Here is a 16,481-nt window from a genome sequence, read left to right as displayed (position 1 = left end):
CCCTGCTCACAATAATTCATGTGCATTGCAAACATTAGGCTATATCAGTGTTCAATTATCATAGATGAATTTACAACATACATAACTGTTAAAAGTTTGGGGCTTTAGGAAGAAGTCTCTTATGCTCACCAAGGCTGCATTTATTTGATCAAAGAAACAGTTGTGAAATATTGTGAAATATTACAATTTAAAATAACTGCTTTCTTTCGTAAAATATTTTAAAAATGTAATTTATTCCTGTGATGGCAAAGTTGCATTTGTTCCTATCATCAATGTTGAAAACAGTTGCGCTGCTTAATATGTTTGTGGAAACCTTGATAGATTATTTTTTCAGGATTCTTTGATAAATAGAAAGTTCATTTCATAGCATTTATTTGAAATATAAATCTTTTGTAAATTTATAAATGTCTTTACTGTCACTTTTGAGCAATTTAATGTGATATTTACAACAACAACAAAAAAAAACATCTTCACTAAACCCTAACTTTTGAATGGTTGTGTACTTGGTCAACTTGTCCTGGTCAAAAAAAAAAAAATAACTTGGTAAAGGAACCAGCCCTTGATATTCTGGTCTACACTGTACACTCGCGAGTATTCAAGCTTCTGAATACATTTTACCACACCGTGTGCCACCCTGCTATCACCACAGTCCACAAAACACAGTGACAAGGGAGGTTTTGTTTTAATTTCAGATGAGGAACTAAAAAATGCATAGCACGTCTATTTTGGAAACAGGGAAGGTCCATGATGTGCGGCTTAATTATAAGGAGTGAACGCAGAGTACTTCCCGAGACGCCACAGCACTACAGCCTTTCTGTTTATTTCCCAACACTTCTAGGAACAGAGAAACTGTCTGGATGCATTAAGATCTCCGCCATCACAAAGCTGGAGCTGACACGTGTTGTTAAAGGGTTAGTTCACCCAAAAATGAATTCTGTCATTTATTACTCACCCTCATGTCATTCCAGACCCGTAAGACTTTCGTTCATCTTTGAAACACAAATGAAGATTTTTTTGATGAAATCTGAGAGCTCTCTCTCCATAGACAGCTATGCAACTACCACCTTGATGTTTCAAAAAGTTCATAAAGAGATCAAAAAACGAATCCATATGAATTGAGTGGTTTAGTCCAAATTTTCTGAAGAGACGCAATCGCTTTATAAGATGAACAAATTTCATTTAGGCTTTAATTCAAAATATAAACATTGATCAGCGAACATAAACAGAAGCTCAATCTAATTTGCTTGACGTGTGAGAACAAACCTTTTGCGGGAGCTCAAACGTGAATGAACATGAGAATGAACCTCATTAGTTCTTGCACGTCGAGCGAACATGCTTGAGCTTCTGTTTACCACAATTGATGTGTGAGTAGATGAATGTTTAAATGTGAATAAAAGCCTAAATTTAATCAGTTCATCATATAAAGCAATATTGTCTCTTCAGAAAATGTGGAATTCATATGGATTCGTTTTCTGATATATTTATGAACTTTTTGAAGCATCCAAGTGGTAGTTGCATAGCTGTCAACGGAGGGATAGATTTCATCAAAAAGAGCTTCATTTGTGTTCCGAGGATGGACGAATGTCTTGTGGGTTTGGAACGACATGAGGGTGAATAATTAATGACAGAATTTTAATTTTGGGGTGAACAAAACTAATGGCTTGGAAATATTGGATCTGCCATTGCATCGGTTAAGAAAGGTAACAAAAAGCAAAGCTTTATATTTATTAGACTGGGAGGTTAAAACCACCTGTCAGAACATGAAGCCTTTATTCAAAAGAACCCGGACATTAGGATTAAAGGTAGAAGGGTACACACCCTATGCAAGAGTGCTTGGCAATGGTAATTATAAGACATACGGGAACAGGTTTGATAACAGATCCCATTTCTAAATCCAGGATGGGATAGAACAGTCTCCTAAAGATAAGTGGTCGTGATACTGATCACTTGATTTAGCAAGAACTAGAGTAGGCAGAGTACACAAGAGTAAGGCTGCTGCATACACTTTACTCATTGTTGCCATAGAACAAATTCTTCATTCTGTACAAGAGTCAACTAAAAAGGGTAATTCACACAAAATTAATTCCAGCGTTATCATTTACACACTCATGTTGTTCAAAACCCATATGACTTGCTTTCTTCCATGGAACACACTATGCACTGCTCGCTCTTTTCCATGCAATTACAAAGAATTACGCATTTTAAACAAGCACACACACACACACACACAAGCACTAAAAAAAAAATCATAAGAGAGGTCTATATGATTCATAATGCTATATTCCAAATCTTCTGAAACCAAACAATGGCTTTTTATGAGAAACAGATGAAAATGTAAGCATTTTTTTGTGAATAACAGTTTTTAATTAATCAATTGATCCGGTTCACAAAACTGGTATAAATGATTTAGTCACGATTGGACTGATACAGGTCACAGATCTGAAAGTCCCTTTGCAGTCAATAATTGTATCCATTAAAACTCATCATTGATAATCAATATGACATTTTTAAATGTTTTTTTTTCTGTGAAAAGAATTTATTCATGCCATAAAATAGCTGAAATGTATCTCTACAGCCTTGCTTCATTTAGTATACGCTATATTCACGCGCTATATTGCTATATGTACCTGGTTTTTCCTGTCCCTTCTTAACAGTGTTTTTGTGTTCACTGTGTTAAAAAGCCCACAGAGCAATAGAAAAAGCCCTGCCCGCACATTGATGGGATAGGCTACAGGTTTGTGATGGTAGAAAACAGCCATTTATAAACTGTTTTTGATACAGTCTTGGTTCACTGCAGTTTTAAGGAGAAAATACTCAACATTGGTGTTGACTGATAAATTTGCATATGGTTTGTCTTGAAGCATATTCAAAACACCACATAGACATATAGCCTAAACAACAATAAAAAATAGATTTTCACCACAGGGGGTCTTTAACATTACAGGGGTGGTTGATTATGATTTCACTTTTCTAACTTTAGTTAGTGTGTAATGTTACTGTTTGAGAATAAACAACATCTGCAAAGTTACAACGCTCAAAGTTCAGAAGGAAGATATTTGCTTTTAAAGAAATAGTTTTTTAAGGACTACAACAAACGGCTGGTAGAGACTACACGACATTCCTCCCAGGTTAGTGACATCACCAACCCTACAATTTACATAAACCCTGCCCCCGAGAATGCAATATATAGATTATCATGACAGAATATGCTAATCAATGACTAGAAGATAACTACACAGAAGCTACATAAATTCATCAACTAACCATTCAGAAATGTTGTCTACATGTTGTCACTTCTTCTTGAGTCTCTCCATCTTTGTCTGACTTCGGTTTGAACATAAAAGGCTAAAAGTTTTTGAAATTTTCAGGACACAAGCTGTTGAAGCTCCGCCCCCTGTGCTGGGAGCAGCAGCTCATTTGCATTTAAAGGGACAGACACAAAAACAGTGCGTTTTTGCTCACCCTCAAAAAGTGACAATTTTAACATGCTATATAAAAATATATGTGGGGTATTTTGAGCTAAAACTTCACAAACACACTCTGGGGACATCAAAGACTTATTTTACATCTTGTGAAAAGGGCATTATACCACCCCTTTAAAGGAAAGAATATCAGTAAACAAAGAGGTAAGTTTGGTCTGTTTCTCACTCAAAGCTACCATAGGGATTTAGAAGGCATGGAATTTAGAGAATAAGTCATAATGGCCACTTTTATGGTGCTTTTGTGACTTATGAAGTAGCTCCAATCTCTAGGTCAGTGACCAGTACATTACTTCAAGATTTCTCTTCTAATTTTCCACAAAATGAATATCATGTCAATAATATCAGCTTAGCCACACATTCCTGCTCTATTTACAGTTCACAAATCAGGAAGTGTGGCATTAATAATGCCTTCTAGAGGGAAGTAGACCCTCTGTAAACTCTTCAGCTGGCATCAAAACCCAAGCACAACAAACCAAGGCAGATCACAGGCTCTTTATGAGAGGCCACGCATTAAAAATTCAGAGGCTGCACAAGTGCAGGAAACGGGTTGGATAAGATACTGTTCCGTATACAGGAAGGACCTCTGTGAATATCATGTTCAACTGATCTCTAAAGACGACTGAGACATCATTTCTATTTCATTTATCTCGCTGTCATACACACTTTTCTCCTGCCAGAAGCACAGAACATGTTCACCACACAACAGCAGAAGCTGATTGGTGATGCAATGGTAAAAATAGAAAAAAGGCAAAGACAGCTGATTGCTATGGCAACGAAGAGGTGGGCATCTGTTAGTTCATAATGTACAAAAAATGCAGCTGTTTGAAAAGCAAAATATCAGAATCACCAAATTGTTTTAAATAATTGCATCAGATTAGATATAGGTTAGTTTGCTCACAACAGATTAAGTCCAGGGGCCCGTACCATAATGGTAGTTAAACAAACTCAGGTTTACAGGATTAGTTTTGAGTTGATCAAACCAACCCAATCAGGCTTTGTTGGTACCATGATGCTGATCATTAACTTTCTTCGCAACTAGCTCGAGTTCACGGAGCGCATGCACATGAAAGTGTGACATCAGTAGCGAACAGCCAATCACAAGCCTTGAAACATATATACAGTGCTGGTCATAATTATTTGCCCCCTTGGTAAATATGATCAAAGATGGCTGTTAAAAATTAAATCTGCATGGTTAATCCTTTTGATATTTGATTTAAAAACAATTAGCAAAAATCTAACCTTTCATTAGATTTATTTTTTACAGCCATCTTTGATCATATTTTCCAAGGGGGCAAATAATTCTGACCAGCACTGTACGTAGGTATACAGAGACTCAAACATGTAAGCTTGCATATAGTCATTTTTAAAGCTTTACCTATTGATTTCCAAAGGGAAAGTTTATATTACTTATTTCTGTATATATTTATATTAATTTAAACTACATGCTTAATTATAATCATTAAACTAAAATTGCTCATGTGTAATGATTATATTAAAATGATATTAAAAAATATCAATCATATGAAATAATGATAAATAATCATCACTATCATTTTGTCTTTATAATTATTTTACTATATATTGAGTGACCTTTAATTAGGAGCAAAATAAACTGGGAGAGTGACTTTGTGTCAGAAATGTGTCACTTTGATCACAGCTGATTGGTCCCTAGAACATAACCTTTCCCGGAGCAGGTTAGCCATGGAGCAAGTTACTATGGTGTTATGTCCTACGACGTGTTAAACTCTCAAACTCTGCTAAAGACTATCAGGTGGAGTTCAATCAATTGTTCATTTCGTTGATGAACATAGATAAAAGTCACTTTCATGGTGCCTGAAACCCAAGGACGGCACAAACTAATCTGAAACATACCTGGCCATCCACCTAAATTGGGTTCATGGTATAAGCCCCAGTTTTGATTTGCAATGTTTTACCCAGAATAAAACCTGCTCCAGAGCAGGTTAGCCGTGTAGTGAAAGATAACATGGCGAAGAACACAGACCAACTTCTTGAACTCGAAAAACCAGAGTTTGCTCAAACTTAACTGGGTAGCCACTGAAACCAGCTTTGAAAAAATAGGCCACAGGGGTTTGAACCTACATTCAATTACCAGACCAAATCTTCAAATACTAAGCCACACCTCTCCAACCCTGTGATGGTTCTGAGTGGTGATGGTTCTAAGGAAATAGTTTTGAAAATCACTCACCTGGTAGAAGTTTTGCTTCTAGTTTCTTGATGGGCAGTTGAGGACTTTTCTTTGAATCAGTCTGTGAAACATTAAGAACACTTAAAATCATGTAACCACTTTCAAATATTTGAGAGAGAAAGTCCTGACTAGATCTTTACTCTGACAATTTTCTCCTCACCATAGATGGAATCTCAACACATTTAATGAGTCATTTCATCTGAACATCAACATTTGTCACATTTAGTCAGTCAAATTGTTAATTGATCTTATTATGTGTCTCTGGAAAATAGTGAATTGTGACATTGGATTATGTGTACTCTAAAACTTGTTGGTAACACTTTATTGGGTGACGTAGTTACACGTTACATTTATTTACTATAGTAATAACAGAAAATGATGCATAATCATGCATAAACCCTAACCGTTACTCTAGTAAGTGCATGTAGTTCGTAACTTAGTACTAACATAAGGTGGGTACAATGTAACTATGTCACCTTAAAATAAAGTGAAACCAACTTTTCTTAATTTGAAAAGATAAACGTAAGATGTCTCCCTGTAAAGTTAGGATTGGGGTTTTGATTTAGGGTTAATTGCATGTAATTATGCATAATTTATAGTTATTACTACAGTAACTACATGTAACAAGACACTGTAAAATAGTGTTACTATAATTCTATATTTCATTGTAAATTATGGGGTTATTATTAAATTATTCCATTAGTTAGATGAACATTTCAAACACCTCGCTACTCTTGTTTTCCTTACTAACACACTGGCTGATGGAACATCGTCCAGCACATGCTAAATTTATATGATACAATTTAAAAGTAAATCCACATTGTTCTTAAAAGAGGCATCTTCACCCATCTTATTCTACATGTCTGAAAACACGGTAGTGCCGTGGTCCTTTTGGATACTAACTAAATAACAAAGTGAACAGCACTGTGAACAGCTGACACCTGGGTTACGGAGTTACCACCATCAAACCAAGTGAAGACTGAACTACAGTATGAGGTTACCAGTCGTCCAGATGTCAAACATATGTGGTGACACAGTTTTCACAATAGTTTAATAAAGAAGACTAATGACTCTGTCTTTAGCTGCTAGTCGTTAGCATGCTAGTGTCTCACTCACCTGAAGTGGAGGAAGATAAGACTTAAAAGTAGGCTTCGTTTGTTTACCGGAGAACATCATTTAAACCGGACGATTTCACAAAAATGCGACCTGTAAATCCATATAAGAGCGTTTTAAAACTCTTAAAATGTAAGCCAAACTGTTTTGGGTTACTTCAGACCTTTAAATCCAGGGTTTCTTCAGCAGCTGATGTGTTTACATGCATAATTTCCATATATGCAAAAGCAGTTTTTAGTCTCAGTTGTGCATGCAGTAATATCTCAGCTGGATCTGGTCTGTCCCGCTGAAGTCTCTTCGTTAGCGGCTGTCAAGCTCAAACTTTTGCTGCTTTAGTTTCCCACTCTAAACATTCACGTCATGCTCAGTCTTCCTGATTCAACAGTTTGAGTGTGTGAGAGTCCTGTGGTGATGTGCAGACGGGCTCAGTCCTATAATTCACCGCCCGTGTTCAGTTCAGCCATGTTTATTAAAGGCGAAATGGGGAGGTGCAGCGTGCTTGAGCTCTGGAGTCTGGACCACAAAAAACAGGAGGAGTGAGCTATGGCGAGCCCTCTGGACCATTGGAGCGTTCTGTTTTTAAATATTCAAGTTGTCCATAACATTAGAAAAACATTTATTTACATTAACACATTTATTTGAGTGAATATGTAAACTTTGAGGTGGAATTTAGCCTACTAGAAATTTATATTTTCGAATGCAGAGAACACATTTACAATTATTTCAAAAGCCCACTATTTAAATGAAAACAGCATGCATGAATAAATAGTTTTTATATTATTATTTTATTTTGGCTTGAGTGCATTATTGTACTCTTAGCGCCATCTGCTGGAATGATCTGAATCCTGCACGTACAGTCTCTAGGCCACAGACTTCCAGCTCCCCCTTCCTGGACGTCATGTTGAGCTTGACCTAGTCCAGCTCCAGCTCTGTGGATCTTATGGGTGGGGGGATAGAGTTATGGGGTAGGGTTAGAGTAGAGCAGGGTTGTTCAAACTCAGTCCTGGAGGGCCTTCAGAGTTCAGCTCTAACTTGCCTCAACACACCTGCCTGGAAGTTTCTAGTATGCCTAAGGACTTGATTAGCTGGTTCAGGTGTGTTTATATTGTAAAATATTAGGCTATTACAATTTACATTTTCTGTTTTCTATTTTTTATATATTTTACAAATTTCAGCAGCCATTACTCCAGGCTTCAGTGTCACATGATCCTATAGAAATCCTTATCATTCTAAAATCATGATATCATGTATCCAGAGTTATTGTCAAAACAAGCATCAGCTATCAATATTGATTTAGCATTTCCAATGTATGTATTAAATTATTATTAGTATTATTGTATTAATAGGGAAGGCCTACTTTTATTATTAAATTGATAGGCTATTATAATTAATTTGCCACGCAATAATTTCAAATATCCTGTGAGAATAATAAAAGATTACATACCTCCTCATTGAAAATTGTCTAAAAACATTTAGGTCCTATAATTAAAATTATTAACAGTCTATAATATTTACGAACACTGCAATAATTAGTTTCAAAAACAGTTTGTTTAACATGGACATTGTTTATCAAATTAAAAGGGCACGGTAGCTATCGCAGGTGGCTTGGAAGACGTGGTGGGTAATATATGGTTTATCCATTTTGCAACACAAACTGGAGGTAAGCAACAGTAATTTGTAGCTAGTTTGATAGCTACAGAAATTAAGATCTCCCTCTTTCATTTTCTTTCTTGCTGCAGATGAAACGGTTAGACTTGTTTTCGCGCATGCGCAGTGAGGGAAAAACCACTGAGTTTAGGGCAATCGGTTCGTAGTTTGCTTCAACTGTGCGATATAGTCACGAGGAGCGACCAAAATTTCTGACATGCCAGAAATTCTTCCGACCATTCGATTGCCGGTCGTGAGAGGATTATCGCCTCTCGTTTCCCCCTGTACACTGCACGAACACTGCACGACAGACGAAAATCGCACAGTGTGTGTAGTGATGTAGTCATTTATTTTACGCAGCCACACTGCGCATATAGGACACGCTTTAATACGCCTGAAATCATCTGGTGGGATTCCCTTCGGAATGACGCGCTGCGCTGCGCGGCGCTCCTATTGGCCAAAGGCAACGCACGAAATTCTCCATTTATGGGTTGTTTGCCTCTTTGATTCCGTCAAGCAGCAGCAGCCACAAAGTTTAACTTTGTATTGTAGAGCAGACGCTCGCTCACTGCAGTTCAGTCACTCAGTGCGCTCGAGTTTACCGGTGCGGTGTACACTAGTATGGAGCGGCGACACTGGTCCTGAGGAGACATTAAACAGCACGAGAGGCCAAACGAGACAGTGACATCACACCGAGAATTTCAAGAGGTTTATTTTAATTGAATAAACAGTTACAAAACGGATTATAACAGAAGATCGGCTGCGCTGTGATAAACGAATAAAAAATGGTGAGTGAAAATGTATTTCTCATCACAGTCGCCTATCGCCTACAGAGATAAACACAAGGGATATAGGCTTCTGCTTCCAGCATCCTTATCGACATGCAGAATGCTGATGCTTGGTATTATTATTTTCAACTTCTTTCTATAGTCTCATCCCTATGGATGTGACCATTAACGAAATCTTATAGGCTACTAATATATGTAGCCTACTTGGCATCATAAATGCTTAAAATTCAGATAAAAAGCTTTTCACTGTGATCAAAACAAGTACAAACTTCTACTAGTTTTTTTTTTTTTTTTTCGTTTTTTTTTCATTTTAGTGGATTTACAGATATTTAAATATAGTCCTATCAGGGATTTGTAATGTACATGCACCTTATGCACATTTTAAGATTACTTTTTTATTCTATGGCCACGTTGTTATTATGACCATGAAGGTGGTGTCTGGTCTACTGGACAAACACCCTCAGTTGTGTGTCATATTCAGCTATTGTTTGCCCTGCATCTCTTGTTCACTTGGACAGAAACAGCCTCCCTGTCCCAGCCCTCCTGAACAGGTTGTAGCTATTTATACTGGTCCCGGTTACAACCCAATTTCTCGTTTTATGTTTTTTATTTTTTGGCACTGTGCGTTTATTGAGGCTTCAGATATGCTTGAATCGATAGAGATCCCTATCGTGTTTCCACTTTCTCAGATCAGTGTGGCAGTTACACACATTGTAGTATTTTGATCTTCACTCATTATTAACGTAGCCTATTCTTTCATGTCATCCTGACTTAGTGTTACGTAATAGTGGAAAACTGCACGTTACACACATTAGTGTCCATGGTTACAGCACACAGAGAGATGCAGATAAATGTAGTCGCATGTGAAACTCACTTCCGTACTCATGCCCATAAGGATGGGTTGGGTTCTGCTTTGAATAAGTGTGTGTGCTTATTCGTGTGTCCACAATGAGACCGTTTCCTCTTGTTTTGGTGGAAAACGACACCGTTTTTCATAGCTCCTCAAGCAATATGTTACACTTGATTGTTTTCGGCTTTGTATGATCCCAGATCCCATGGCAAGATGCTTTCACAGACCCTGCTTGTCTCACATTCAGTGTCCTTTTCGGCCTGTCAGCTGGTAAAGAGCTGGTACAGATCAGGTGAAAAACCAGTAAATCCAGTTCAGCCGTCTCTTCAGCGCACACTGAGACATTCTCTGCAAGCCATGTAACCGGTAGAACTAGTTTTCCCTTGGGCTTTGCACATATGGGACAAACGTTTTCTGTATAGTCTCTGTGCTGCCTCTGGTATTTAGTATTATAATATTATAATTCGGTCTTCATAAAGCATTTTCATGCAAAGAAAAGGATACTTGTGGTTGGCTGTGCTCATGTGGTCACAATTTTACAGATACTTGTAAGTGGTCCATTAAGATGTTCTGACAGCTTCTATAAATGAGGCTAAAACCAACAGTGATTAGTGTGTTCAAGCATTATTCTTTAATGTTATCCTGCTTGTGAATTCTCCACCCATTTCTAGTGTCACATATGATGCCAAACTCGGTATGATCTACAGGCGTCTATACTTGCCTATATAGAGCTAGATATATAGATCTATATCTATATCAGTGATATCTCTCAGAAAAAAAGGTACAAAAGCTGTCACTGGGACAGTACCCTTCAAAATGTTTCTAATATGTACCATTTAGGTACTAATATGTACACTTTTGGAACTAATATGTACACTTTTGGTACCAGTATGTACCTTTGAGAGACTAATACGCACTCTTTAGGTACAAAGGTGTAGGCTACCTTTTGAAAAGGTACCGCCACAGTGACAGCTTTTGTACCTTTTTTTCTGAGAGTGTATCTATATAGATATAGATATATATAGATATATGTTTGTGTGTGTGTGTGTGTGTGTGTGTGTGTGTGTATAATTAATAGGTGGAGTTTTGAGCTGTATTTGTTTTGACTGCAGGTTTACGTCAGTGTCCTTTTATGAGTTTACTCATTTTGGTTACAAAGTTTGTCAAAACTACTAATTTTACTCATTACTCATGAGTCGACTCTACTCATGACAGCTCAAAGGATATGGAATGATTTCCGAAAACTGAACCAGCGGTTAATGTAGGCTATGTTACACAACATTACCTAATTTTATGATGTATACCAGCTGTGAAAGAACAATTTAGGTTAGATTTTGTAATATATCACTCAGTTACCTATAGCCTATATGCCTGATCTGCTGTATTTAGAAAAATAATTCAAAAAGCTTTGTGCGTAGTATTTTTAGGACATTTTTGCCCATATTGCCCACGATCAGGCTGAACACAAGGCCACAAAAGCAAGATACATTTGTTCTTCTTGTTTCCTCTCCAGTGTCTATCTGGGTCCCGTTTGCTTGGTCTCCACATTTCAGAAGTTGCTTTACAGGTTAAGCTGTAGTAGCATGGTAGCTTGATTCACTTTCTTTCTTCCTCCTCTGCACTATCTCCTCTTGTCCTCTTTCTTTCTCTGCCAGATCCTGAATAGTAGGTCAGTATGGCAGCATATGTTTTGCATTAAGAGCTGCAGAGGGGCGGTACATGCTGAGTAACATCCCCCTATTCAAAGCATCTATGTCACACCGCCACAGGATTGCTGAGGAATCCAGACTCTTTCTGGAAGAGTCAGCAGCCCTCACCTAAACAAGAGAAAGATCTAGCAGGATGGCTGACATCTGTGGTCCCCATAAGTCAGTCCTTTCATTTAGGGGGGTTATTTTTGTACATGAACATATTACAGTCATGGCAATGAATATCCCTCAATATCAGCTGGCCTCTTTGATGCTCTTTTATTGTTGGTTCTGAACTACACTTAACTGAGATTGTTAAAAACATCCAATTCAGAACTTCACTCCCAGTAGTTTAGATATAAAAGATAATATCCACTGATGTGTTCAAGTTAAGATTTATATGGTTTGTTTACTGAACAAGTTGAAAAGGATGAAGGAAAACATCAGTTAGACTGAAAGAAACCCTTAATTGAAAAATCTCTATTGACCTTTTCTTTGTGATGTGCACCATATGTTGATTAACGTATTTGCCCTTCTTTTTTGTGGTGACTCTTTGAATGGTGGTTTCTATTGATTTCAGCCCTGTTAAATGTGAAGTGAAGTCACTTTCTTGAGATCATGAAAATAATTTTGTTGAGCTCTAGTGCCTAATCACCTATAAGCCTTCCACATACAGGGGCGCCTCTGTAGAATTCATGATCATGTTCTGGGAGGGATGTTCACCGTCAGGCCCTCTCTTTGATCAGTGCCCTTGGAATCATCCTAACATTATTAGTGATTTGATTTGATTTGCTCGCAGCACCTGAGAAGCCCCGTGGTGAGGAGCAGAGAGTTCGCTCAGAGTTGGAGTAAATCACTCCGCAGAAGTAGCAGTGCTTCGGCTTCTGAGAATATAGTTCCCAGTATGTATACGGTTAGAAGATGGCTGTGTCTCATGTGACCTTGTTATTTGTACACGCTGTGAAAAATGGGAAATGTTGGTGTTATTTTGTCACTTATTGGGAGCAGTATGCTAGCTGGAGCCGTTTACCTCCAGTCTTTGTGCTAAGCTAGGTTAGTGGTGGGTGCGTCAGACAGAGTTACGGCACGCACGTAGATGAGAAGGGCATGTATGGACTTATCTAACTCTGGGGGATACGGTGAATAAGCTAAAGTCCCAAAAAGTTGGCATGTTCCTTTAACAGTATTTTTCTTTTGATTACTCATGTGAAATCTCTCTTCATCTGCATAAAAAGATGATTCGACTCTAATGGAGAGCAGGCCCAGTTTCCTTAAGGAGTTGGTTTTGAGAGATGTGCTGTCAGCTGTAAAATGAGATCATTGTCACTGTGCTCCTGCCAGCTCACGTTCGGCTCCTCTCACCTTGCCTCTCCTGTTTCTCTCATCTGAATTAGTCTCTTATGTGGGTTCACTGGTACCGTCTTCTGAAAGCAGGTCAAGGGGACTGGTGAAAACATGATATCAAATATTGTTCAGTTTTAAGAGTGGATAAACAGTATGATTGTGTGCCTCATAAGCAGACAGAATGCATGCAGAACAGTCTCTAGTTAATAATATACAGTATGTGCAAATTCATGGCTGATGTTTGCTTACTGATAGAACAGCTCATACTTTGTTTAAACTGCAATAAAAGCCATAATGATTGAAACAGATATTTAGTATCTTAGTTGGATATTGTAGAATTAGATTAGACACTTGTTTGTGAAGAAATAGTAGAAAACAGCCACGAGTTATGAGCTGGTGTTTCTGTGTTTTTGTCTGCTGTATAGTTTCTGTTGAGGTGACCGTGGGCTGACTAAGCTGTATTTACTCGGCAAACTCAACTCAGGGCTACAGAATGACTTGTGTTCAAATATTCTCACGTGCCTTAGAGATAAATGCAAGTGAGAACATTACAGGCAAGGTCATAACAGTGCTCTGTTTAAAAGAGGATTTATATATAAAAAAAAATGTACGGTTATTATTTCATATTGCCAGTCTCTTTCATGGCATACACTTAAGTAAAGGTTATTTTTTGGCATCTATGGTGCCATGAAAAACCTTCACTTTTAAAAATAAAGGTTCCAAAAATGTTGGTTCCCCAAACAACCTTTCATTGAACAGTTTTTAAAAGAACCATTTTTTCTTGGTGTTAAGAACATTTTAATAATATAAAGAACTCTTTTCCACTGTAAGAAACCATTTGTGCAATGGAAAGGCTCCATGGATGTTAAAGGTTCTTAATGGAATGATAGATGTCATTAAAGAATCATTATTCTTAATGGTTTTAGTGGAACCTTTCCATTGCACAAAAGGTTGTTTATAGTGGTAAAATGTTCTACACGCTTAGAAAAACAGGTTCCCTGGCAGGTTCCTTGGAGAACCAAAAATGTTTCAATGGCATTGCTGCAAAAAAACCTTTTGGAACCTTTATTTTTTAAGAGTGCAAGTACAAACGTTATGAGGAAGACCGTACTTTTTTTTTTTTTGTTTTAATATTCACACACTTCACCTTCATGTTATGCATTTCTTGCCCAAATATTACTGCAATGTTTCCTCAAACCGCTCAGTTTTAGCTCAACAGTGTCTCTGTTTATCTTCAAAACTGACCGTGACTCTTTGAACCCATGTTTCTCTTTTTCCTCCAGCACAGCCTGTGACATACAGTATTTGTTCACTGACATGATCAGTCTCAGTCTGTATCCTAGTCATGTACTTGCATATGCTTTATTATGGGAAACTGCTCTGAAATTCAGTTGACTTCAATTCAAGACATCTAAATGTCCTGGCTCAAATACACAATCTGAGATTCACGAATATTCACGAATATTTCACATTGATAACAGTGCATAGCTGCTGTCAAAATATATAGTAGAGTTGTAATTGACAACACATTGGTACAATGGTAACAATGAAGGAATAGTGAGTTTAAAGATTTGAATATAGACTGAATAAAGATTTTGGCTGACCCCTTGAAAGACTATAATTGGCCAAGATAAGATTTTTCAAAGCTTTATGCGGACGAGTGATGCGATGCAGCAGCAGCCAATGGGAGTGCAGACAGTGACATGCTGCCTAATGCTGTTGAATATTAAAGCTGAATAAAAAGGTTGAAACCATCAGATCTTCAGTGTGAACAGGACTTTAATCTGACCCATAACTGCCTCGGTCATCTCAATGTTTTCCACAGTGCACGAGGCCAACCATATTTATCCTGTGTCATTTCCCAGAGGAAGTATGATTTACAAAGCTCTTCTTTCATATGAGGGCCAATCAGCCATTGCCAGATAAAGCTGTTGCTAGTATTGTTTTCTAGTCATTAGTTTTAGCTTATTTTCAGTGGTTAGCAGTTTGAATGATTAAAAAATTAATTATGGGAGAATTGAATAAACTTTTCAATTGAATAAACACTCAGTGTTTCATTAATGTCAGGCAATGAGGGCCAGAACAATTGAAATAATTTCTGACTGTTTTGATGCTTAAAACAATGAAAAAATGTTATCCTTCTTGCCGAGTCTCTTGCTGAGCCTTTGAACTCTTTTGTCATTTTCAAAATGAGTTGAAAGATCAGACAGTTGAGCATGTGCGGTGCCTTATCATGTTTGGAGGAATGTAAATATTTGTGCTTTTGATAAACCTCTGAAAGAGCTACGTTAAAGCTAGAGGCATGTATTTGGGTGACCATTCACTTCAAAACCACTGTGACTCAATTTGTCGGACCTTCACTACAGCACGATGTTATTAAGTAGGTCAGCATAAGTGTTCAGCTTCTGTCCTTCATAGACAAAATAAGTAAGAAATAGTTTAAATAAAAATACATGCTTATTTTTGCAGTAAACCTATAGTGCAAACTTTACATTTCTGTATTCTGAATGCTAATTATAATATGCAAATATGTGTTTTTCAGCACATTATATATTCAGTTCATGCAAAGTAACAGGGTATAGCTGGGATTATATAGATTTTGTCAGAGCAATGAGTCACTATATTGTTTTAAGTTTTGTAAGTTTTAAAAATAATTTAATTGAATATTATGGTGAAGTCGTTCCTTGACCAGAACAAAGAAATAACATAAAATGTTCTGAAGAGAGGGTAAGGTTTTTATGGAACTTTTTTTTAATAAGATGGCATGGACCTACAGCTCAAAATCATTTGGGGTTGGCCTCGAAATATAACACTAAAAATTGTATTTTAGATTAAAACTGTAATTATATTATGTAATTGGTGAAGATGGAAATTGTCACCTTAAGTCTGAAGAATTTTAAAAATAATTATAAAAGATGGATAATGTTGATGTTTTGTGGTGTTGTGCAAAAAAATAAATCAACACATTCCCAAATTAATACATTAGTCTTCATTTTAATATAACATGTAATATAATGTAATAAAACATGTTTTATATAACACAACATGTTCCGCATCCTGAAACATTATTGGACAATTATTTACATGAATGCAAAGGTACTTTCATTTAACCTCAGTAATTAGGCTAAGTAAATTAAAGCTGTCTGACTATCAGAGTGATCGAGCTGTGTGCTTGGCAGCGGCACTAATGCGAGATCTCGGTTTGCTGTTTCTGATCAGAACCATTACTCAGTTGGAAACTGGGAGATTTCTTCTCGTCACTTGCCAGCTCCCATTTCCCGTTGGCTATGTGTAAGAGCCCCTGATCCGAAACATTCCTCTGCTGGTTCTGTTTACTCTTCCCTGAGTCTGCCATCGTGAGTA

At 37.2% G+C, this 16,481-nt stretch overlaps 2 protein-coding genes across 8 annotated transcripts in view; one reads left to right on the top strand and one right to left on the bottom strand.

The window, feature by feature from the left end:
* Positions 1 to 7,287, bottom strand: part of mtmr10 (myotubularin related protein 10) — a 31,293-nt gene extending 24,006 nt beyond the window's left edge. The window contains exons 1-2 of the mRNA XM_079866744.1: positions 6,805 to 7,287; positions 5,689 to 5,749 (exon numbers count right to left, since the gene is read on the bottom strand). Of these exons, the coding sequence (XP_079722870.1) occupies positions 5,689 to 5,749; positions 6,805 to 6,864 (121 nt within the window). The 5' untranslated portion in view covers positions 6,865 to 7,287. The remainder of the gene's footprint in view (positions 1 to 5,688; positions 5,750 to 6,804) is intronic.
* Positions 7,288 to 8,889: 1,602 nt separating this feature from the next.
* myo1ea (myosin IEa) overlaps positions 8,890 to 16,481 on the top strand; it is a 52,745-nt gene continuing 45,153 nt past the window's right edge. For 5 of the 7 annotated variants that reach the window (XM_079866735.1, XM_079866734.1, XM_079866732.1 and 2 more), the window contains exon 1: positions 8,992 to 9,236. In XM_079866735.1, the coding sequence (XP_079722861.1) occupies positions 9,234 to 9,236 (3 nt within the window). In that variant the 5' untranslated portion in view covers positions 8,992 to 9,233. Of the gene's footprint in view, positions 9,237 to 16,481 lie in introns of all 7 variants that reach the window. The other 2 variants (XM_079866729.1, XM_079866733.1) reach the window with 2 other exon arrangements.

This window comes from Squalius cephalus (genome assembly GCF_949319135.1).
Source record: "Squalius cephalus genome assembly, chromosome: 3".
Classification (NCBI taxonomy): domain Eukaryota; kingdom Metazoa; phylum Chordata; class Actinopteri; order Cypriniformes; family Leuciscidae; genus Squalius; species Squalius cephalus.
Note: the sequence above shows the minus strand (reverse complement) of the source record. Positions and strands in the feature narration are given on the sequence as shown.